The sequence below is a fragment of the Falco punctatus genome, assembly GCF_963210335.1.
Source record: "Falco punctatus genome assembly, chromosome: 14".
Taxonomy (NCBI): domain Eukaryota; kingdom Metazoa; phylum Chordata; class Aves; order Falconiformes; family Falconidae; genus Falco; species Falco punctatus.
In genome coordinates this window covers 7,643,968-7,669,169 of record NC_137594.1, presented here as the reverse complement: position 1 = coordinate 7,669,169, position 25,202 = coordinate 7,643,968, and the positions used below count along the sequence as shown (strand labels likewise).

The 25,202-nt window shown below is 36.3% G+C and overlaps 2 protein-coding genes across 10 annotated transcripts in view; one reads left to right on the top strand and one right to left on the bottom strand.

Moving 5' to 3' along the window:
• WWOX (WW domain containing oxidoreductase) overlaps positions 1-25,202 on the top strand; it is a 550,369-nt gene that overhangs the window by 21,839 nt on the left and 503,328 nt on the right. For all 9 annotated transcript variants that reach the window (XR_013931868.1, XM_080410742.1, XM_080410741.1 and 6 more), the window contains exon 5: positions 8,353-8,459. Coding sequence is in view for 8 of the 9 variants with exons in the window: in XM_080410742.1 (XP_080266868.1) it covers positions 8,353-8,459 (107 nt within the window). In the remaining variant the exon portion in view is untranslated. The remainder of the gene's footprint in view (positions 1-8,352; positions 8,460-25,202) is intronic.
• Positions 1-25,202, bottom strand: part of ADAMTS18 (ADAM metallopeptidase with thrombospondin type 1 motif 18) — a 485,565-nt gene that overhangs the window by 443,881 nt on the left and 16,482 nt on the right. The window lies entirely within an intron of this gene.

Genomic DNA, 25,202 nt, shown 5'->3' with positions numbered 1-25,202 from the left:
TGTTCAGGGCCAGGTTGGATGTGGCTCTGAGCAACCTGGTCTAGCAGAAGGTATCCCTGCCCATGGCACAGGGGCTGGAACTGGATAATCTTTAACGTCCCTTCCAACCCAAACCATTCCCTATGATTCTGCAATTCTCTAACACGATAAGTAGCTTGGATCTATATTTAATATGCTGTATGTCACAATAGGGCTCATTCCAGACTGGAGCTTTTGGCTTTTATTGCAATATTTATGTTGGATAGTAGCACCTCTACAACATGAAGGGTAGGAAATGTGGGTTTGATTTGCTGCTAGACTATACCTTTGGATGGCTGAGATAATTATCAGCATTGGGTTTTAACAGAGCTGAAAACTTTGTTCATATCTTGTGTCATTGCATTTTAAAATGAGTTGGTGGGCATCTTTGGATAGTACAACTAGAGTAGATACTAGATCTGACTGCAACTTTCTGGCTCTTAGGTGCTGTGTATTTCAAATGTATGTGCCTGATGTAGTCACTGATCTATATTTTTGTTTGCTTGTTATTAATTTAGCTTTCTTTGTCTCAAACGATGCATTTTTGATTTTTTACAAGGACAGTGAGTCACAGATCTATATAGTCACATCAATTTAAGGATTTTTTTTCATATTTGTGCTTCCTTCAGATGAAACTATGTATTTTGAGTTTTGTCAGTGACAATGCAATGCACTTACTGTTAAGAATAACTTTGCCTTGCCCAGAACATTATATTGTGATGAAGTGTAATGTCTAATGAGTGTGTATTTTTAAGCTGGTTAGATGGAAAACAGAACCAATGTATTAGTCATCGTTTTTCATTTTGGTTGGCATTTTCTGTGGTTCATGGCTCCAAGAAAAACACATCTGTCCAATTTACACACAAAGGGAGAGGCAGGATGTATCTCAAATAACATCAAACTTTGCAATGAAAAATATCAGTATCTCTCATTACTGTGTGCCTGCAAACACACAGAGACAAAGGTGTATTAGTATTTAATGCAAATTGCTCATTTTAAATTTAGTCTTCTAAAAATACATTGGTGCTTTGTTTCCTTGAAAACTTGCATTTGGAGCAACTTGAATGGGTCTCTTAAGATTTTTATCATAAATACCTATATTGAGCAGAGTGGTTGTGGCCAACCGATGCTGATACAGAATGCATGGTGCTTTTTGGGCTCTGAAAACTGAGTTTGTCAATGATGTGGTGTTTTGCATATGGCTGCCATCACTCCATGTGACAGATCTGTTGCTTGTTGTACCCTTAAACCACCTGCACAGGCACATCATTGTTGCAGTATTTCAAACTGAAAAGAAGCTTATGTTATTCTGAATTCTTCAACACTTCAGAACATTTGAATCTGCTTTACTCTTTTTTTTCTGAGGTGTTAAATAAGATGATCTGATTCACTGTCACTGGGGTTTAGGTGTTCCAAGTTGAAATAAATCTAGTGATGTCAAGGAGACAAGTCTCTTCTCCATTTATATGTACTTCTCTTGGGTCCCAAAAAAACAAAGCACACCTAATCTGTTGCTGAGATGCAGCAGTTGGGATGAGAGTATTTTGGATTATAAAGAGGATTTTTTGCAAGTTCTTGAGTGTTTAACCTTTTCACAACTCTCCTCTGAAGCAAAACTGGAGTTGCATTTCATGTAGAGTACATGTTGCATTTAAAAAAAGTCTTGTGTCAGGGTTTTTCTCTGGTTATTCTCATTTTCTTCCTTTTTAGCTGAAGGGGAAGTTTACCCTTGATCCAGGAAAAATGTACAGTTTTATTTTCAAAACAAAGGTGGTTTGAAGGAAGTAACATCATCTACCTGGAAAAATATTTTTGTGATACTTTTATTACTTCTGCATTAAAGAAAAAAATAGTATGAGTATAATTTTGATGATTCGATATTGCAGATGAACCTTCTGGTGGCTGAATAAAAATCGTTGTGCCTTATCAGAACGTTAAGGGCTTAAAAAGATGCATACGTACTGGGCTCTGATGGCTTAAAACTTGGGGAGACTCTGCTGGTTCTGTGCATGCGGTACGTTTTCTAGGTAAGCTGTTGGATTGGTTGTGTAGAAACACACTGGCCAAATGCGAGAATATTTTTCTTCCAAAGATCTTAAAGTAAAATTGAAGTGCTATGTATTGGCCTCTTAGTTCAAGAGGAGGTGTCTAAGAAGTTGTTTGTTTTTTTCTGGAAGGTGCTCTGAGTAAGATGACCAAACTGCCCCCCCAATAGCATTCTTTTTACAATCTTTGTATCACTTCTGTCTGGAGGAAGGAGTTCTCTAACTTGCATGTTTTGTACACTATCAGTGTTTAAATGCAAACTCCTGAACTAGTGGTTATGCTGCCCTTGAGTGAAAGAGGCCAGAAAGTATTTTTTCATTTATGTTTAGTGCCAAGAATGTTTTAATTAAGGTTTCAGATTTTCTAGATTGCAGAATTAATTTAAAAAGCCGTTGCTTTTACTTTATGAAGGTTATATAAAACTATTGATCCTTCCTGAGAAGAACCAAATTATACAAATAAAAAACGTCCTATTCATTGGAAGTTGGATTTTTGCTTGCAATATCGTAATACCCTATATGGGAAAGAAACTGTTCTTCCAGCTACTAGTTTATCAAAGATTGATTTTGTATAAGTCTCTTACCCATTTTATATTAAAAGCAAATATTTCCAAAACCCCCCAGATCTATTCCGAAAATTAACTTGCTTCACTCTGCAAATGGGCATCTGGCTGTTTATAAGAACCCGGTAGACGTTTGCTGCAATTCAGAAGGCAACGTGGAAGTTTGAAAACAATGTAGTGGCAAAAAAGAAAAACCTGAACGCAGCTGTGAAAGTAATACACACTTTTAGTGATAGAAAAAGTTTGTGCTTATAAAATCAGAGTTGGTTTCTGCTGTTCTAGTCCATAAGTAATCCATCAGTATATGAAAGACCAGAACTATGTAACACAAGCAGGCTAATACTTTTCACTTCCAATTCCACAGAACATGGATCACTTAACTTGATCTCGCTATGTTTACTGGAGTGGAAGGGGAGAATGTTTTGTTCTAGAGTCCCTTTTAGTTTACATTCAAACTGCCTGTGACATAGAGCCCAGGGAAGGCTGGACTCATGCTAGCTTTATTCAAATCGTTACTCAAACACATGAAAAGGTATTTTAGAATCTTGGGGCTTCCAGAGCTGTTCTATCAGTGGAGAGACAGGAAGAAATGTTTTTGAAGAAACTAAATATGAACAAACCCTGTAGGCTTTTATATTGAGAGCTAAGCTGTTGCAAAGAAAGATAGCATCACTGTGTTTCAAGTGTTGTAAATGACAGATCCAAGGTATCCTGGAGGGTTTGGGAGAAGGTAGAGAAGCTGAAGAAAACTTGCTATTGTCCGAAATGTTTTTAATTTCATCTTGTGCATTCAAGCTTTGTTATACTTGAAATAAAGGAGTGTTTAAAAACATGTAAATGCCTGATGCAATTTTTTTACAAAATATCCCCCAATGATAAATGGACTGTATGATGTCTATGTTATTTAAATAAATTGTTGAATTACTCTTCCACTCAGTGATTCCCTTTGTTTTATAGAGGAGGTTGCACTGTTTGACAGAGCCATATACTCATCTGGTGTATGTTGACACAATGTAGTTGGCATTAATTGAGCGATGCTAACTGCTCGTTAATTGAGATCGTTAGCTGAAAATCTGTCCCAAAATTCAGTGATAGTAGTCGACTGTAGATGTGAGAGTATTGAACAATAGTCATAGAAGACACAGAATGAAATTGAGTGCTAATTTTTGAGTCTTTATGGAAAGCACGCTGTAAGTAAAGGGCTGAAGGGTTTTAAATGTCTGCAGTGGATCCTATGCGCTTGTAGCTCTCTTGTTAGTTCTCTACCGGTTCTTAGGTTAGCTGCTGATATAGAGAGCTGTGCCATAATGCTGATCCTCATGTATGTCTGAAACATGATTTTCACCTCAGTGTCAAATTAGAACTAATTGAGCTAGAGCAACAGCAGCAAGGGTAGGCTGTTTCAGAAGATTCTTGCCTCTTGAGATTTCCAGAAGAATCGCTTGAAATTTATTTTAATTTTATGGAACGCTTGCTCAACTTTGTATAGATTATTTAAATATGCTATGATGGTTTTTCCAAAGTGTATATTATTTAGACATACTGTTTTTCTGTCACTTTTGATGGAAGTATGTTATCTTATTCTTCGTAATTTGCTGTCCTTGATGCTCAAGTATATTAGCCTATGCTGTTTTTCTAATGTAGTTGTTCCTTCTTTTAAAAAAAACACAACACTACTAGTATATAACGTGTGATTTTCTGTAAGAAGATAGTCAAGTCTTGTGGCTTTTTTTGAGCTGCCTACTTTGAGAACTGAAGCAGGGAGCAGTAATACATTGAGGCTGGGCACGGTTTCCTTTAGCCGTGTATGCCCTTTGCCAGCTGCTGCGGGTGGGCAGAACGTGAATGCCCGTAGTTCTTGTCAGCAGCAGGCTGTGTTGTCTGGTTTACCTGGACTAAATAGCTCTGCAGCTGCAATACCCTGGCACTATGGTACAGGGAAGATTCACCATTGGAGGCTACGAGTTGTTTGCTGGAAAAGAACCTGGTATCGTTGCTGTTAATGTTCCCTCGTTGCGAGAGCGCTGTGTCTGTGTAAGAGAGCACACTGGTGGCTGTGGTCTCGGATTAAGTGCAATTTTAAAGACATCTTTGGTTCTTCTGAAGGCCACAGAGTTGTTCTTGTGTGGGTAGATTTAATAAGAGCTCTGGTTCCTTAATTATGCACATCCTTAACATTGTTATTGAAGAGTTTTCTTTCTGTTTAGCCCTACTGTGGTGATTATTTTTTTAAAGGCTTTACTATTATTTGGGTGTTTATGATGTTTGTGCTTTACTTTGGTGTATGAAAACACATTCCATGTGTAGTTGGATTCAATGTAGTTTTTTAGATTGGTAAGCTTTTTCTTTACAGAGTGTAAATAGTTTTGTACTTTAAATACCCAATCCCTGTGTTAGGCTCAAGTTTTAAAATTTACGTTGTTAGCAAACTCAGTTTAACACAGTTAATCTGTTTAAAAAGTTTTTCATCCTGCTAGAAGATCTTCTCTCCCTGTTTAAGGTATGTGACACTGGGGGAGGAATTTCATAGAAGAATCAGAGAGCTAAAGCTGTAAAAGGACTTGTTTCAAGGTGTTTCAGTTAAAAGTTGCGTTCTTCTAAGCTCCTGCATAATTCTTGCTTAAACTGCAAAGATACTTAATTGTACTGCTTAATGAAGATTTTCAGGTCTGTGAAGAATTATTTTAAGGACATATATAAAAATGTTGGTCTTGAGAGTCAGCGAGTTGGTGGGTAGATTATATTTAAATCCCAGTGAGCTCTGAAAAAGGTGTTTTGTTACTATTTCTTCTTGCTATATTCCATCTGGTAGATGGTCTGAAAAGATGTCTTATGAATTATGCTCCACACTCAGTGATAAAAAGATAAGTAGTAATAGTTTATATACAATCTCTACCTGTAACCAGAATTGGAACCTTGTGGATTGGGATACCTGGATTTGTTTTTCTCCTTTTGCACAAATCTAGCTGTCCTAAATATAGTGCGAGTGTTCGTGAATGAGTTAGTAGTTCAGAATATGTCTCATCGGGAGACACATTAGCACTTGACCTGTGACAGTATTTTGACTGGAAGGATGGACTGCTGCTTAAAAATCCTCTAAAACGAGGGTTTTTTTTTCTGCACATAGATTTCATTGAAGGATCCAGAACGTGTCTGCCTAAGGGTGAAGAATCATCCTTTGGTAGCCCAGAAAAGAGCAAGTACATACATCCTAAAGAGAAGTGTTCTAACACTGATCTTGAAGTTTGCAGGGAAAAATCAAGGTGGTATTAAAATTAACTAAATTTGCAGCATGTAACTTACTTGGTTATATTTTCATCTTTCTCGGTTTAGTTTATAATGGGAATCAGTTACTAGCTATAACAAAGAATGGCGTGGAATTTATTATTTTGCAGGGTGACATGGGGTGGAGTTAGCAAAACATCATCATGCTTAGTTAATTGAACTGGCAGTCAGCTCTAGATCTGTGTATAACAGTGGAAAAACTGTTCTTACTCCCTGGCATTCCAACTAGTTTTTAATAATATGGTAAGCTGGTCCAAATAAGTGGTTGGTGGTTTTGGCTTTTTTTGTGCAAAACAAGCAGCATACAGCTAGCTAATAGTATTCTGGTATAAGTCTTACATTAGTTACATGAAAAATTCTAGTTAAAGATGCGTAAAGTGGAATTAGAATGGGAAATCTTTGCATATACTGTAGCTGAATTCATGTGCATGCAATGAATTACCCAGGTAATTAAAGTTGCTTGGTACAATGAATAGCTTTAAAAAAGATACAAGAAAATTGCTTGGACTTAAATACCGTAAGTATGTAATTGCAGAAAATGGTATAAATTCATCTTGGTGTCTGTTGTTTCCATAATGTAAGTTATGTCCTGTACTGTAACTGAAATTTGTTGCTCCAGGGTGTTTTGGAAGTGAGACAGCCCATTTTAATAGGCTTTTTGGTAAACAATTTTTAAAAAGAAAATGAACATGCTTTAAATGTCACAAAGCTAAACCATATACTTCTTCTCTAACTTCCTCACATGCTCAAATTGCTGGGCATTTCATTTTGATTCTTCATTTTCTAGTTTAAGCTTGTCTAATTGGAATTCATTAAGCTATGCTATGCCTCTTTCAGCTAGATGGAAATTTCTGTCATTGTTATAGTTCTCCATGGAGATGGGCCCCAGTGATACCGTTGCTTACATCACAAATGCGTAGTAGGTCACCCCTGATAGAAACCAGTTTCTGGCTCAGTGCTCTGTGGTTTATGGGCATTCTGTATTCCCAGGAACTCATCACCTCCTGCTGTAAATTCTCACAGATTTTTTTTGAATTAAATGAAGTTTACCTTGGACCAACTTTATGCAGCTTTTCATTAATGAATTAAACAGTGAAACAGAGTATGCTTCCAAAGCTTGCAGATGATCTTAAGGTGGAAAGAGTTGCAGCTCTTTGTGGACAGTTTTATAATTTAAACTGATCTCATTAAATTGCAATACAGTCCCAAATTAACAAACTGAAATTAATCTGAAATCTTAAGTCTCCGTTTAGAAAGGAGAAATGAAGCGTCCAGATTCAGAAATGGAAAAAAAATGTCTTAACATTATTGCAAAAAAAAAAGGTTGTGTACAGTCATTTAGGAATTCACTGTGAAACTTCTATGGATGAAAGAAAACAAACAACAAAATACCTGGGGGTATAGATTCATGCTGCACTTTTAATTGCAGTGAAGTATGAACTGTCTGTCTGCTTCTTTTAGATTTAGAAAGAATGTGCTCACAGATGAAGTCACATCAATGAGTTATATGAAAGGGAATTTTTCAGGGATTATTTTTTTTTCTCTGTCATCTGGTACATCCAGTGACCTGTTTAGCCTCATGATTCTGTAACCAACGTATTGAAGCTGCATGGTATTTGACTGATTATTTGTAATGAGAAGAATTGTGAAAAAACTGTTCTCCATAGATCAGTTGAAGATGGGACAAAACCTGAGTTAATTTTACATGGATAATTTAAAGAAAATTTTAGCAAAGATTTTAAAGTGTGTGGATAATAAAATACACATGTAGATTACAGATCTCCTTAGAGAAAATCTCATTTTCTAAGTATCAGCTTGATAACCCCTCCCGGGAATGGTTTAACACTTGGATACTTCTCTGGTCCTTGGTTTTGTGGTCCACAGATAGGCTGATGTTCAGATTGGAACAAGGAGCAGTTATCTCCATGTGATTTTGGTTCTTACCCCTCACACATCCCATTGGATGATCCCTCTGCCACAGGTGGTCCTCAGATTAATGAATCGGAGGTTAACTGTGCATCTAAAGAGCCCAGAGCTCACTCTTAGAATACTCTTACCACTTTGAGTGTGATGTTGCTAGGCATGATGAGTTCTGCCATCTTGCCATAATTCATTCTTCACTGTCGGGCAAGTAAGGAGTATGTGTAATCCTGCTCTGCTAACAGCTGAAGGCACAAAGGCAGATAAATTGAGTCTGATTTTGGAAGATCCCAAGTCTGTATTGCACAAAATATATACAACTGTTGTCCCAAAGGCCTGCTCAAATTGAGGTGTCTGCCTTTTTCATATGTGCTCTTAAACATCCGGGTGACTGTCAAACAGGTGGTCAGAGTGCAGGTAGTGCCGGTGTACTTAAGTGCACGGCTCACCTTTTCAGGTAATTTTATAGCTCTGTTTTGTTACCAAGACCTACTTCTGACTAGGAAAATGTTTTATCATAGGTTTTGAAACTGCCAAGTCTCTTGCACTGCATGGGGCATATGTTATCCTGGCCTGCAGAAATACGTCAAGAGGCAATGAAGCTGTACAGCGCATCCTCCTGGAATGGGTAAGTGAACGTTTGTAGTGTCCAGCACTAAGCTATGTTTTTCAAGATGTGAAGTCTTTTGTGCAGTACAAGCAGTTAAGTAGATATGACATTTCCATGCAAGAATCTAAGGAAAAAGGGATTTGTCTTATTTTGTAATATCCTGTTCGGTCCCTGGTGTATCAGTGATACTTTTCATTTCGTACAACTGCACTGGACTGCAAGGACTCACATGCTGTTGTCTGTTACATGCAGATGCTTTGTAATGGCGAAAATGTTGGAAAGACCCACTGAGGCATGTATCATAGTTAATAGGACAGGACGTTTCCAGAACCAAAGTGTGTAACTAACTGAAGGAGAATGTTGGATGGCTACAAACTTTTCAGAAGGGGTGGGCAAGGAAGGAGAGGCAGTGGGGTAGCTCTGTATGTCAGGGAGTGTTTCGACTGCCTAGAGCTGAAGGATGGTGACAGTAGGGTTGAGTGTTTGAAAGATAACAACAAATGTTTTTACAAATACATTAGAAATAAAAGGAGGGCCAAGGATAATCCGCATCCTTTATTGGATGTGGCAGGGAACATTGCCACAAAGGACGAGGAGAATGCTGAGGTACCCCTTGCTTTCTTTGCCTCGGTCTTTAATAGCAAGGCCAGCTTCCCTCTGGGTACTGAGCCCTCTGAGCTGGAAGACGGGGATGCGGAGGAGCAGAATGAAGTCCCCACCGTCCAGGAGGAAACAGTCGGTGACCTGCTGCTCCACTGAGACATGCACCAGTCTGTGGGGCTGGGTGGGATCCACCCGAGGGCACTGAGGGAGCTGGCGGAGGAGCTCGCCAAGCCTCTCTCCATCATTTATCTACAGCTCTGGCAAACTGGGGAGGTCCCAGTTGACTGGAGGTTAGCCAGTGAGACACCCATCTACAAGAAGGTCAGGAAGGATAACAAGTGACAGGACAAGATGAAACAGCCGCAAGTTATGTTGGTGGTGGTGGGGGGAAGGTTAGGGAAAGTTACTATTTTGCTCATACTTTTTATACTATGACAGATTGCAGAGGAACATCCTTACACTTTTCAAAACCAAGAATGCTTCCCTCCTTTTCTTTCCCAGTCCATCAGGCCCACAGCACTGCTGCCAGGCAGTCTGTATTTTTCTTCCATTTTATCATGCAGATACAAGCTCTTCAGTACTGTGTCTTCCCTTGTTTCTCTTTGACTACTAACTTTGCCCCCTCTTTTTTATTTTATTTTTTTTTTGTCATTCAGTGTTCTTAATTTATTCCTCCGGTAATCATTTACTACTTGGTAAAGGTGGCAAGGTACTTTTGTCAGAGCTTGCTGTGACTGCTGACTTCCAGGTGATAGTCTATTGATACAGTTCTATGCGCTTAAAAAATAAACTGTAGGATCAGATTCTTGGAATTTTATTTCTTTCCTGATAAAAATTGTGATGAGTGTTTTAGATTTATTTCCCAAGCTCTGAAAATATTTCAAGTGCTCCCAGGTGATATGGAAGAACACTTAATAGTATTAATATTTACACATCAGTAGTCTAGAGATAATTATAATTATTTATTAGTACAAAATAAACAGTGCTTATTTACAACTAAGTATTTCCACATAGGTGATGCTTATAATATTGCTAATTTTTGTAACCACAAGTTTCTTCAAGAAACAGTCTTTGTATTTAAGATTTTTTCTCTTGCCTGGATGATACTAATGATTTACAGTAAAGGATTGGGAGAGAAAAATATCTTCCTTTCCCCTTCAATAGTTCACATTAAAGCGGTCTTTTTTTTTTTTTTTTTTTTTTTTTTCAATAGCATGGTAGTCAAAGAGAATTCCAACAGAATAGCATAATGCAAAATAGTAGTGTTGGTTTCTTAAAGTTCATCTGTCTGTTCTCTTTCAATAGAACTGGATTTGGTGATATTTTGTTTTCTGAATTTGGTAGCCCCAGTCCAACTAAATATATCTATATATATGTTTTATCTAACTAAAATAAGGCAGTACTGAGTACCTTTCATTTGAAAAATAACCCATTATCTCCTTAATTTCGAAAATATTTCTGAAGACACTGAAGGCAATGGGAGTTCAGGAGTACTTGTCTTAATACCTACATTATATCACCAAAAGTTAATGAATTGTTAATTGAATGAAGATCACTGAAGGTCAAATTACTTCAGAAACACTACATATATTTACTAACAGTTTTCAAATTCTAATTGTTCAGGAAAGAATCTCATCTGTAAACTGGGTAGCTGGAAAACCTTCAATGCATCTTTGTAATGGCTTTGTTGTTGTTTATTGAGAGGGATTAATTAACTTTGATTATTGCACTAATATTATGGCACTTTGACAGTCCCTCAAATTTATGACTCTGGGAAAATAAACAAATGAAATGCAGGTGCTGGAGCAGAAAGAATAAGTTATTACTGAACTTTAATTACTTGGAGTGTGTAACCAGGGGAGAACTAGTTGATGAATTACAAGATGCTTAAAATTTACATCAAATTGTGAGCAATCTTGAGGAAAACAAACACAAAAACCAGCCCCAATATCAGTTACTGAAAACAAAGAGACAAAGATTAATTTGATTGATACTAGTATTAAACTATTGATGTAAAATATTAATTTTTAGTTTATAGATGTAAGTATGGAGCAGGAAGTTGTTAATTGAAAATTCTTTCCTAAAATGAAACAGTTTAAGAAAAACATCAACAACCTCTGCAGTATGGTTCAGATGAATTCTCAACATGTAGCTCTAACTATCCTGCTATAAAGAACTTCAAAGCATCCACAGTATTTTGTCTCCCTTGTTCCTAGAGAAAGTAAAATTATTGAAAGGAAATTGAAATTGAAAACCAATTTAAAAAAAAATACAGCTGTTTAGGATGCAGCCTTAGAAGCCTCATGTTCATGTTACAGGTTTGGCAACAGCAGCGTTACCTGCTTGGTTTATGTTATCTTGTAAATTGTTCAGATTAAATCTCTGAGCTGCGCTGTAAATACTGTCTTCCTGCAGTATTTTGAGGGGTGGAAATTTGGTAAATGTGTTTCTACTCTTAAACTGAACGTCTAAACCCCATTTTCTTGTAATGTGCATGAACTGTACGGCATATGTAACAGTACTTAGGGAAATCATCCAGCTTGTTCCCTTTGAGTATATTTGTGACATCCTTGTCTGGAACGCCGTCAGTGAGTGTCTGCGGAAAGACAGCTCCTCTTTGGGCCTGTTGGGCTTTTAAATATGCTGGTAGGCAAAACCCGCTGGTTCAGTCCGCTTTCGGCGCAGGCTGAAAATCAAGTTTATAAAGAGAAAATGGGACAGCTAAATGGCTTGGAAAAATCCAATTGTTAAGATTTATAGAAACCGGGAAGAATAATGGGAGAAAGTGTGACTTTTTCAGATTAGTTGCCATAATGTTTAAGAAAAATTCAAACTGATCTTAATTGGCTGTTGGAAACAAATCTAGAAACTGTTTTTTAACAATTCATGTCTGAAGAGCTGTTTTTATAGAGAGTTTGAGCCATTTGAGTAGGCATTACCTGTACAAACTTGCTAATTACTTTTGGTAACTGACATTTGTTTGCTACCTGCAGTACTCCAGTTATTTTCTTTCTGAACTACAGTGCAATTTTTCTGTTACTGCAAATAAAGGTTAATTGCCTTATGTAAACTATTGTGACAAGTTTTAATGTGACTGGTCCAGCTGGTCTGTCAAATATAATTTTTATAGAGCGGTATAGTTTATTATATTGGTATAATCTGATGTTTTATATACATAGAGAGAAAGGAAGAGAAAGTATGTAAATGCAGCAGATAAAAAGAGAGATCAGTATAGCTTTACATTTGATATCTTGAAAATGAATGTTCATGCGCAATGATGTTCAATATCAATTTAAAACTGTTTGATAATTTCTTGCTCGGAAAAGAGGAAATTAGAATTCTAGAGTTATGATTCATTTTAATCAGAAAGAAATTGTCAAACATAAATCTTTCCTTGAGTAGTGAAAAGACCTGAAAGCAGCCAAGAAAAAATATCAATACTTTGCAAAGGAGGAATGATTGTTCCAATTCGTAGCTTAATTGACTTTAAGGCTTAATGAAAAACACTACAGCACTGTTTGTACACATAGTTGCTCTGACGAACATTGAAATCTATGCTCCAGGAAGAGAGCTAGGTAATTTATTTTACATTATTATTGATATAATTTCCTAATTGACTATGAGCAGAATGTTTGGATAAGTCTGTGTAGCTCCAGATGTTAGCGGTATTCTCAAGAATATACTTAAGAATATGAATGAATAAAATATTTCATAAGTCACAGCTTTTCTTGCCAAGAAGCTCTCATTTATTTATTCCTGTCAAATCGTCTTTGAAGTAGATATTAAAAGATAAGTTGTAAGTTTAATATTTCATAAAAAGTATAATGTTTCTTTTGTAATTATTCCTCAGTGTTAAGCCTTCAGCTACATCAAAGATTAGAAACTATAAAAAGAAAATGTGGGTTTGTTTTATATGCAGAAACTTAAGGTAGGGATGTGACAAGAGAAGGGAGAATGGCTCTGAAGAACACCAACAAAATACATGTGACTCCTTGCTGTATTCCTTTCCCCAAAGCGTTCTTCACCTAAGGAGTGATTTATATTCTTGCTGATTAAGTAACCGAATAAAATTAAAACCTGGTGAGTCTGTGTATTCCAGTTGTAATCTTGTAAAGCGTAGAAAGATGAGAAGCAAACTAGGCACATTTATACAGAACATGGGCAACAGTTTTTGTGTGTCAACTATGTGTGTTTCCCCCTCAAGGAAGGGGGACTGATTTCCCATGTAGTCTCCACTGGTGTCCTTGGTTTATGGTTGTTTGTGTATGTAGATGGAGTACAGAATAGCTCTGGAAAATTATTTCTGTCTTAGTCTCTGGGTACTAATTGATGCTAATCTTGATACAGGAGATAAAGTTTCCCTTTCTATCTGTTGGATGCTAATTTTGTAAGCTTTTTCTGTAAAATGGTTAGACTTAATACAGGATTTCCATAGCCAAACTATATAAGACTACATTAGAAACGGCACAATAAATTGTTCTTGGAATTAACTTACGTGAGAGATTCAGGGAGGACATCTCACCATGATTAGTGGCAGATTTTAATTTATGGAAAAAACTGAAGAATGTGTAAAAGATGGCTTTGGAGATGTGGTAAATACTGAATGGAGCCACAGTCTGTTAGTACAGAATTAAAGAGCTTCAAAGCAGTGCTAAATAAACGCTCTTAAAAAGTAATCTCTTCAAAACAGAAAATATTTCAGAATATCTACTGGTAGAGCACGTGCATTGATCTGAAAATATTATTTCCAATATTGTCTTGTTATTTTGTAATAAAGAATTGTATTGTTTCAAAGCATAGTATTCTAAAACTATATATTATTGGCTTACATGCCACCACAGTGTAATATACAGTTATAAAAGCCTGCAATGTAAAGACATACTTCATCCTCCAGTGCTCTGAATAGTGACCGTTCTGAAGAATCAAGGTAAAAGTAGTTATCCAAACCTTGCTATGGGGAAAAGGCCTTGGAGGAAGAGGTAGTATCTCGTATAAAGCTAACTGGTAATGCAATAAAAAAAATTGTGTCAACTTGTCTCACGTGCAGCCACAGACACTCAAACTAAACATTATTGCCACTGCTGAGTAGTTTCTTTTTAAGAGTGTGAGCCAGATTTTTGTGAAGGAATCTTTTAAGTAACTGTAATTCCAATGGAATTGGACTTTATATTACTAGTGGAGAATTCACAGTGTAAGCTTTAACCAGTACTGGTGCTTGTAACAACTGATTGAGACCAGAAAGTATGACCAGACTTTGGCTGTAATGTTCAAGAATTCAGTAAGTTTCTGTGAGTAATCTACTCAGCTGAGACACTTTAGGAGAGTGAAGTGTATTGTGAAGGTGTTTTCCGAATACAGATGTACAGTGAATTGTTAAATAATGGTAGACATAATTTTTAAACAGTACTAGCCTGCATACACAGCATTAAGAAAATCTAGATGTACTACAGTCTGCTAGTACACTCTGTTAGTATAAGAAGCTAGAAAGCGGTTGCTTTTGTATTTTGAAGTCTTCTGACATGTTTGAGGCAGCAGCTTGTTTCAGTTTGCAGGCTGGTGCATTGGTACGGTAACTATCCACATGGACATGTTTCAACCTGTCAGAGCTATTGATCTGGTTATCAGTTGAGAAATCTGTGATCTTCAAATTTTTCCGCCAGGTTCTTCTCTAAAACCAGCTGTGTGTTGGTGGATGTAGCCACTGACAAGAGCAAGAGCCTTTAATGATTTGTGAGGAAATTTGTGCTTAAAAAAACCCTCGCAACGTTAAAAACATTAAATAAACAATTTAACCGACATTTACATGGATGAATTGTTGAGATCTATTATTTTGCACGCTATAAACATATGGCATGAATTTACTTTCATTACAGATGCTGAGAAAAAGGAGAGGCAAATATTTATATTAGATTCGTGTTTTACAGTAAAAACACTGTTCAGTTTGTTTATACAGTTCCACTGTTACAGTTTTTATGGTCAGTAATGAAATCACTGTAAAACAGAGTCTGAATTATATAGCAGATATGTTAAGCCCCTAACTTGCAGTGTTGGGCATCCTTCTGCATGCTGATTGCATTTAGTTAGAGTTGATGTACTGGCTACAGCTGAACTTTTTCATACTTGCATCTTCATCCATAGTTAGCTCTGCACTGTTTCTACAGTAAAGATAGAGCTTTATTATCAAGAAAAATACAGTGATATTTTAAAGTAATTACATTTATGAAACGTAAAGCCGGTCAGTGTGAGTGCAGGAGGCTTTAAAGGATTTGGTGGGCATTTTCCAAGCATTTAGAGGACCTCATATAGCTTATAATTCCAGTAAACAGGGATAAATTAAAAAAGTTTAGTTGATTTGATGTATGTTTTATTTCTCAATGTGGTTCTCAAATATTTTTATTCTGGTTCAATTGCTAGCTGCGATTCAAAATAAAGTGAATGCTAATGTGAAAGTGGATAAAAAGGAAAATATTTCTTAAAAAGGTGGCTGTATTTCAGCTTTTATCTACTTGAAAAGGACTACAGATCTATTGAGTCAGTTTTTGATCTTTGCTGTACAGTACTCAGTGAAATACAGAATTTTGGTTACATAAAGCAAAGATCATTAATATTAATTCTTCGTATGTATGTGACAGTTTGCAGGAAAAATGCATAGTATAAATAGCTGAGGTTCCTGCCCAAGGGTTTTCAATTCTGGACTCTTCAGAGATTTACTTTTCATGATATTTTATGCTCACTACCCTGTGTAGTCACATTGGCTTCCATTGTAATGGTAGCAAGCAAAGGATTTAGTGCTCTCGGAACTCAGTTCTTACTTAATAAGTAGGGATTAAGGAAATAGACATAAACATTTTGTAGTGTCGTCTTTTTATTTTGTTAAGGTTCTGGTTTATGTTGTTGGCACATCTCTAAGCAGAGAATACTTTTTAATGGTGATAATAGAGATGATAAATGCATGAGAAAGTTTAGAATGTCCAGCAAGGTAGAAGGGAATTTACAGCAGTTTAGCACTGTGGAAATTTTACATGTGTGGGAAATAATATTTTTAAAAAGCCTAGTAATATGAATGAAGGCACTGCTCAGTAAAAGGTAGAAATCTTTGTTTTCCTTCATCTTTTCCTCAGATATGAGGAAAGCCGGTATAATGAGGCACATTGAAATAAATTGGGACTTCTTTACCAACATAGATAAGGCAAGCAGAAGGATTGCTACTAATAATGAAAAACTGGATGCCGGTGAAGGAAAAGAATGATGCAACAGATTAGCTTTATAGCTAGGAGAGATGATGGTACTTAAGAAGAATGGCTGAGGACTGTTTTTATGGCAATGCTAGGGAAAATGCTGTGATATCTTTCGAGTAGGGTGATTTGGCTTGCTGTTTGTAAGCCATTCCTGCAGTTCACTGTAGCCTCATCAAATCATGGAAAAGCTTCTGCGGTTGTTACAGCCCATTTCATCCATCCCTAGGAAAAGCCAGGATGCCAGAGAAAGGGTTTCTTTGCTGCAAGAAGCATGTGAAGACTGTTGGGGATGATGTGGGGTGGGGGGGTGAGGTTAGTCCTGCACAGGCTATGAGTTTGGAATTCCACAAGACCCTGCTGACCTGCCAGTTGCAGACTTTTTGTCATGACGGTGACTTTTATTTAGTCTGGCCATTCTGAAGGAAAGAAGATCTGCAGAGGAATAAAACCAGAATGTTTTTAATTTTGGGGAGAAACAAAATGAAAAAAATAAAAGAATTTTTTGCGATGTTTTGGTCACTTTAGCTCATTTTGTTTTTTTGCCTTGTACAAGAAATTAATTGTTCCTGAAAATATACTTGAATAGGGGGATGAATAAATGGTCTGGGAATGTATGGTTTGCTCTACTTTTGTCTTTACTTTTGGATTTTTACTTTGGATTGGAATTTTGTGCTAATGTATGAGCTCATAATGGTCATAATCACACAGCTGATAAAAAACCAACAGAGCACTTGCATAGCAATGGGATTGCAAAGTTTTAATATAGTTAGTGAATTTGCCATCATTTCCTCCAGTAAAGACAAAGTTGCCTTTTGAGTTGACTACTTCTGTTTTCGTAATTCTGTTTACCTTCCAACATCTGCTACACATAAAAAAAAAAAAATAATATATATATCTGAAATGTAATTTTCAGAGAAGTCACAGTGTCTTATCATTCCTTAATTTTTTTTCCTCCAGCCAGCAGAATTTCATGTATAGAAATGTTGAGGTGATCTTTTTGGTGATTTGTTTCTTTAGCACAGCCCTGCCTTTCTTAATGCGAACATGTGAGTCTCAAAATCCCTAGCATGCTTAAAGCTTTGTAATAATACTAATTAAATGCAGTATGGGCTTTCTAACCAAAATTTTAAGATACCTCCCCAAACAGAAACAAAACTAAGAATAACCCCTTCAAAACTGTACTTTGTGCTTCGTCTTCAGTTAAATGGCACTAGGAATACTGTTTGCTCAACAATATTAAAAACCTGTCTGTAGGTGTCTATCTTTAAAAAAATGTAGCCTTTATACGTTGGCTTGAGTGTAACTTAAAGGGTGCAGAGAAGTTTGGTTTTCACTGATACTTTACATATACTAACGTAACTTGGGTTTGATCGTTTTCTGAACCTTTCCCTCTCAGAATCTCTTTTGTAAAACTGTTTACTGTTGTTGATACTGAAAACTTCTTTACTATAGCCTAGGTAGATGCGTTTTTACGTAAACTGAGTTTTGCTGTGACTGGATTTCTGGTTGTCAGTTGTAGGAGAGAAGAGGAGTGGGGGCATTAAAGTGGCTGCATATAGTTTTGGTGTGTTTTTTTAATAAAAAAACCATCTTCACAATTAATCTGATTGTAACATAAGCTTGTAATATATTCCATTAATGAAGAAGACAAGCTTAGCTTATGGTAAATACAGTACTAAGTGTTTATAGAGTATTTCTTATTTTACATGATTCCCTTTATAATTCTGCTTATCTTTTCATTCTAATTCCCTAAAGGTTGTATAAAAGAACCCCTAAAGAGAGTAATTACTGCTCTATTCCTTAACCAAGGCTCCTTTTGCAAAAAGAAATCTGAGCTGCTTTTTAAAGAAGGCAATTTTAAATAAAAATGCAAATAAGCTGCTTTGTAACCACATTAATTACCCACCTAGCCTCTTATTACTGTGTTTGTATTGTTTGCAAACACTATTTACAGTCGTGTGGAAATTACCATTCCTGGGCCAGAGGAAGGCTGTTGGTGGTGGGTTGTGCTTTGGAACCAATTAGGGTGAACCTTGTCTCCAGCGGGGCTCAGGGGAGAAGGCATAGCCTTGCAATGTCAAATAACGGCATTAACGCCGACTGCACAGGCACCACGTTGTAATTATATTATTGGTCCTTTTTTGCTTCTGCAATGAGTTTCGTTCTCTGCATTTTAAAATGAACAGGCAGCATTGTGTCTCACTAACAATTTAATACGTACTGTGGTAAGCTTTTATAAAAGTCATGGTGAAATCCAGTGGGTCGTTTTTGTCCTCATATTGGTTCTGTGCTTTAATTTTATAAAAAGTAAACAAAACTCCCTAATGGTTATGTTCAAGATCTTGTAGATTTCAGTGCAACTGATTTTTCACAGTAAACCCCCAACTTTATTAGTTTATTTCATTATCAGAAGTGAACAGGATGGAGGATCTGTTAGTAGTAGTCGTAAATAGTATGTTAGCTGGCAATAATTGAACGGCTGTAGGTCTTTCAATACTTTGAAGAAAATGAATGCTTCATAGCAAAATTTAGTCTTGCTCATTAGGTGAAATGCACACTTGTTGCTAACCTACCGTGTTTTGTGTTCTTTTCTTGCTTTTCTGTGAAATGGGCCTTTGCCCTAAAAATTACTCAGAAATTAAAACTAAATGAAAGGGATTTCTCACTGTTCATAATTTGGGGGTTATGAACATTTTCAGATCCCAAGGAGTTTGGTTTGATGGGTCACACAGTCTGCGATGTGAGGAATTTTTAAAGATTTGTGTTCTTAGGCTTGTAACCAGTCTGTCAATATGTTAAGTGAGTCTTTTGAAGTAGAGGAACTTTTCTTGGTTGAGCTTAGTATAGGGAAGAAAACAGAGAGAGATTATTTTCTTTCCACTTCTGAAACTCTAGTGCTTGTATCTGCAGTGCTGTGACAGTCTGATAATGTTTAAAGGATATTTGCTGATAAGATGAAAATGTTAAGGTCTATGTCAGTTCTACTCTTAATGCTGAATATAGTAGAGTAGGAAAATAGCAACTCTAGCATGGTGTAGGATGATGGCATAATTGTTATGCATTACAAAAAAAAAGGGAAAAAAAGATGCTTGTTGCTGGATCATTTAGTTTTTTTACAGTGACAAGGGACTAACATGAGGACATCAAAAGAAGCACTGACTTGGTTCATGATCCACAACAGCTTATAAAACTGCAGATAATTATCTGGCTTATATGACTACAGAGCAGCATAAATGACTTAAAACAAGCACAGATGGAGTTCAACAGGAATACAGAAGATGTGTAGAAAGTAGACTTGCTAAGTAGAGTGCTGAAAAGTACTATTAATTTGTATGTTTGTTAATGATATTTCTAAATTTTTTATTACTGTGAAGCCAAAGCATCATATATTTTGCTTAATTTACTGTCCTTTCTAATTTCTCCTCATCCTTTAGTTCCCTTTAATCCTGGTAATTATCTTTGGAGGCAGTGAGTTGAGGAAAGAAGAGTATTGGACTTTGCTTGATGCCCTGGACTTCTCTTTAGTAGCCTGTTACTTTTTTTTCTTTTATCTTATGTTGTGATATTTAGTGCTAGCTGTGAGAAATTATGCTGCTTTCTTTGAAAATCCCCGTTTTAGCAATGCATGATGAGAACTGTTGTTTACCATGTGCGTAAGGAGAAAACGGACCAAGCAGGGTCCAAAATGGTCATGGTTTCTTTAGGGATTTTCACAAACTAATCATCAAAACCTTTGTGGCCCAGATGTTCTTATTTTTGTATGAATAAGATGATTTATTATCTGCTTATTTAACCCAGTTGGTTAAGGCATTAGGGTAAATAGACATGATGCTGTTGTGCTGAGAATATATATGATGCTTAGTTTAGTAAGAGACTGTGTACCTAAGGTATATCCATGTGCTGCTATTCAGAAGAATGAATATCTTAATCATGAAAAGGTCTGTTTCCAAAACCCACTGAATATACTAATTTTCTGTTGCCTTGACTTTTGGATCAGACCCTAAATATCCTTATGCATGACGATTGTTTTTAAGGGGCAGAACGTCAGTTGTATGTCTACAGCCATTTGTCCACACTTAATTTGCAAGTGTTGAGATATCTGCCAATATCTGCTGTAATTTGAGGTGTTTAATGTCAAATGTGTGAAGGTGATTGTATTCTCCTGTGCTTGTTTCTTCTTTCTTTTCTGGTTGGTGTGGGTTTTTTTGTTTGGTTGTTTTTTTTTTTTTTTTTTTTTTTTTTTTTAAATCTGTAACTGTGTTACTGAGATTTATTAGAGCTGTGTTGAGGGAGTACACACAAGATATAACTACCCTTTCATTATGAAGTGAGGCAATTTACAAATCTTTTTTTTTTTTTTTTTTTTTTCTCCTTTCTGTTTTATGTCTTGGAAGGAAGCACTTCACATATGTGCTTTCCCAATTGTGCTAGAGGGGAAAGCATGCATTACTTCTGTAATGCAATTTGTCCTGTTAAAAATTCATTTTGATTTTTACTTGTGACTTGCCATGTGAGAACTCTGAACCAGAGTGAATTAGATATGATGCTATGCCTACAGTGAACAGGTAAACACTTTCTTTGTGTTTTCTAAACAGCAACTCTTGTTTCTTTAATAGTACGCTATTGATGAGAAGATGTTCCTAATGAAAAATTACATTGAAAACACAATCTAAATGTTTCAATTTTTGCACTAGACTGCTATTAACTTGGTCCCAATAAAGATACTCAGTGTATCATTTTGCAGAAACATATTTATTACTCAGTACGTAAAAAGAAGCAATAGTGTGTTAAACTTGTTCTTTAACATATTTCATGAGGTCACTGAGATACAGCATTAACTTGAACAATAAATTTTGCTTATTAAATAGAAGTATTGAATTAATGTAACCAAATGAATGTTTGGGGTAATTTCTGTCATTTTTTTTTTTTCCTGGAGCCCTGCAAAACAAGCTTGAACCACCTAAATACATCTTGAGCAGCTGATACTAGCCCATAAAGGAAAAAATAGTATAAAGTATATAACTAAATACTTTTGTATTTTCATAAGCGTACTGATCAAAACTGTTATTTTAATTTTTAGTAAGAAGGTAAATCAGCATGTCTTTACCTTAGACTTGTACTTTGTAGATGCCTCTTTCAGGTCCTCTAAATCCTTATTAATACACAAACAACAGCTATGTAATGTGTAGGGGTAGTTCTGGTCTTTTAGTATTCCCTAATTCTTTTAAGGGACGTATAATGATTCGACTGTAGTTCGGTTTTAACTGAAACATCTTTAGGTCTCTTAGGCCTTGAATATTTGTTGGTTGTCATGACAAAGAGCTATTAGTACATAAAAGTCCTAAACGCCCACCTTCAAAGGAGATCCTAGACGAGGTTCACCCTACAGATTCTTGACAACGTGTTGGACTGGTGAGGCGTATCTGATCCAGTTTAGCTGTATTGGCAGATGCTCTTTATGAAGATGCAATTAAATTGCTAAAAAAAGGTTATGGTTAGTACCTCTTACTTGCCATGGTGGGACTGAAAGAAATGCATCTTGCTGATGCAGGCTTTACGTGTACTTGAAATGCTAGAGCAGTATAATGTAGTAATGGACACTGCTAGTACGGTGCAGCAGGTACAGATCTGGTCTCCACAAATGAATAAACACTTGTTTTGCTTGGTTTTAAAAGAAAGCGTACAAATAACTTTGTTTCCTTGCTTTCTGGAGAGTCACCTCTAGTCTGATTTCCCAGGGAACCAAGGCATGCGCAGTCACTGTATCTGCCCTTCCTTGTCTAGGAGTTTTTGGTCCCATAGAGTGTTTAGAAGCAAATTTTTACAAAGGATAAACATGCTTAGCATAATTAGGTTCCTGTTAAACACTGAGCTTTGTGAAAGGGTGAGTATCTAGTCAGTGGGCAGAACTGAGGGGACTTAGGCTTTTAGACATCAGAGAACCTTTGAGAGTAGGTAGGAAAGAAAGTACGTGACCTAGTTCAGGGAACATTTTAGTCTGGACTTCTGTTCTGCAATTGTACGTTGGGTGTTGCGAGTTGTCACAGAGTTGCTAATTTGCTGCGTAGAAGAATGATCCCTATACCAACTGCAACCTCAAAACAGGACATGAAGAGAATTTAAGTAGTAGTGGCTCTCTGTGCCAGGGTGATGTTTATGCCTTGTGTGGCCAGGGTGCTTTAAAATTTTACTTGGTTATACTATCTTATAATTTTTAGGAACTGCTCATTAATGTAGTCATGTTTAACATGTTATGGTTACAAACAAAGACATGAATGTATGTACTCATTTCTAATTAATTTGTGTAATTATGTTTTATAACCTAGGTGTTTGCAAAGCAGAACGTGGTACACCCCATTTACTGTCTGCTGTAGCTAATAAAAAATAATAGAATGAAATAAATCTTGAAACTAACTTTAATTGTAAGTATAGATTAGTTGTAAATTATATCTTTGTTATGTTTATTTTTAATTCTGCAGTGTTGCAGGTTTGTAGAGCATACCAATTAGTTTAGTTATTCAAAGTAATGATGAGTTAATTACTGTAAATGCTGAATGTTATTTCTGTGACAATTTAAAATACAGTACTGAGATACTTCTTTTAAAAGAAAGTAAGACTAGAAATAAAAGGAAAAAGGAAATGGTGACAATAACAAGACCGGCTAGTTATAAAGACTTTTTTTTGGTAAAGTGATAGGTCACTGATTAAAAATACATGACGAAGAAAGAAACATAACAATTAAGAATAAAATCTCAGCTAATACCATTACAAATGTGGGCACAAACAAGGTAAACCTGTTTATTTCACTTTGCATTAATGTGTAAGTTAAGGAAGGGCAATTTGAATTCATCTGAAACTGATTACTGTTCTTCTAATGGCTTACATTCACTCGGTGGAGCCTCTCGCTTTGCAACTCCTCTGGTGCTGATTGGTAGCCTTCCATGTCGGTAGTGCTTCTCTACTACCCAAGGCAGTAAGTGTTGTCAAGTTTGTTTTTGTGAATATGTTTAAAGAGTAGAAAATGCCTCTAGCTTAAAGCAGAGTGCTTTCCTTTCTGATGAACAGAAGTAAATCCTACCATTTTGAAAGCTGTGTAGTATACCTATGAGAAATGAGCTGATTCACGATGTTTCCTTGAGCATGCACACTGTAAGAGATATTAATAGCTTCCTTCAGCAGTGTCCCACTTAGAGTAACTTTGAACTGCAGTATCTCATTCTGTCCTGGTTAAATTAACCTTACATTTTCCTGTGAAATGGCATGGCTACCTAGAGAAAATTTGAAGCGTACTATGTACATTCACACTGCAGGGGGGAAAAAAGGTATCCAGGGTAGTATTTATGCATTAAATATTTACTTATCAATCCAGCATTGGTTGTCTGCCAGTTGAGAGCAGATGTGGTAATGGAAGCTAGTGCTGTGCACTTCTCTGTTGGGTTACCTTTTTAAATAATGAGAGAAATATTAAAACTGGAGTCCGTTCTGGTAACATTAGTGAAAAGTTGGATTTTTACATGCAAAAGGCTTAGCTTTACAAAGCGGCAGCAGCAAAGTGTTCCTCTGCCTGCTATGGATGGTGCAGTAAGGGCAAACCTCTTCTGCTTTGTAGGGGGACTATTGGAGCCCCCCCTGCACCAGCAACTCACAGCCCTGTAAGGCTGAGAAAAACAATGCATGGACCTGAAAGTCCCAGACATTCAGGTTCATCTGTTTTGGTCTGGTTATGACAGAAATCATTACAAGTTTGATAGATTTATTTATGAAGACTTGCTTCAATATTTAAAGTACATCTATTCCAGCATTCCTCATTTCAAGCTCAGCTGTGGATCAAGATGAAAGAAAAATTAAATTGTATATTGAAGAGCTGTTAATTGAACTGCACTGCATTTAGCAAGGGAGCATCAGCTTCAGGCAGTCAATACTACAGAGAATTTTTAATGTAGTGTATCACTAGATTGTCAGTTTGTATTGGAGAATGCAAACAGACTGCTTCGACTGGTGATAAAGCCCTGGAAACTTTTAAGTTGTTGAGGGGAGAAAATGTTATTTTGCTTTGATATGTTGTGACAAAGTTGTTCTTGGAACCAGGAGCAACGTGTTTTTTGGTGCATATTATTTGCATATCCTTTTATTGATAAATTCTGATTGTTAGGTATTATTCTTTAAATGGGTAAAAATTGTGTACTGATTTTTTTTTTTAAATGAGAGCAGAACAAGTTCCACAGAATTCTTGAACTTGCAGAAATATTACTTTGTAATTGGAGCAGCTCTGAAAGTCTCATTTAAAAATATTAGTTCTCTCCAGATATAATTCTAAAAAATAGCATATCAAAAAGCTTTAGAAATGCCTTAGAAAAATGTTATCTCTCTTTCCTAAGGCAGTGTTAATTTCTTTTGTAGTTAATCTTTTGTGCTGGAATTTAGTACATTTATAGTTAAAGATTCTTTTAACAGCTAAATTATTTAAGCACGTCTTCTGGGATAACATAGTCTGTTTGGTGTTAAGTATAAAATACTTTTTATTTCATTTTCTTCACTGATAAAAATGAAATAACTAGAGGCATTTGTAAAACCAGAACAGATTTAGGGCTATGGTGTTAGATTAAAGATGTACTATTCTAAGACATAGCTTTTTACAGCTGTCACGCTTCAGGATAAGATTGATCTTCATTTTGGTGGTCCTTACGAGGCTTAAAGTCCACCTTCAGAAAAACCATAGTGAGTCTGGAAACTTGTTAATTGTTGTTAGATGTCAGTCTCTGGACTTTTCCGTAAGTGTGGTGGGTCTCAAGGAAGTGGTAATCTTAAATGCCACGTGTGTCTGGTGCATTGTCTTCTCTTGGAGCAGAAAGATCTTTCTTAGAGGCTGGATTTAGTCTGGTCCATCTTGGTACCTCTGTGGCACCTGAGAAGACTGGGA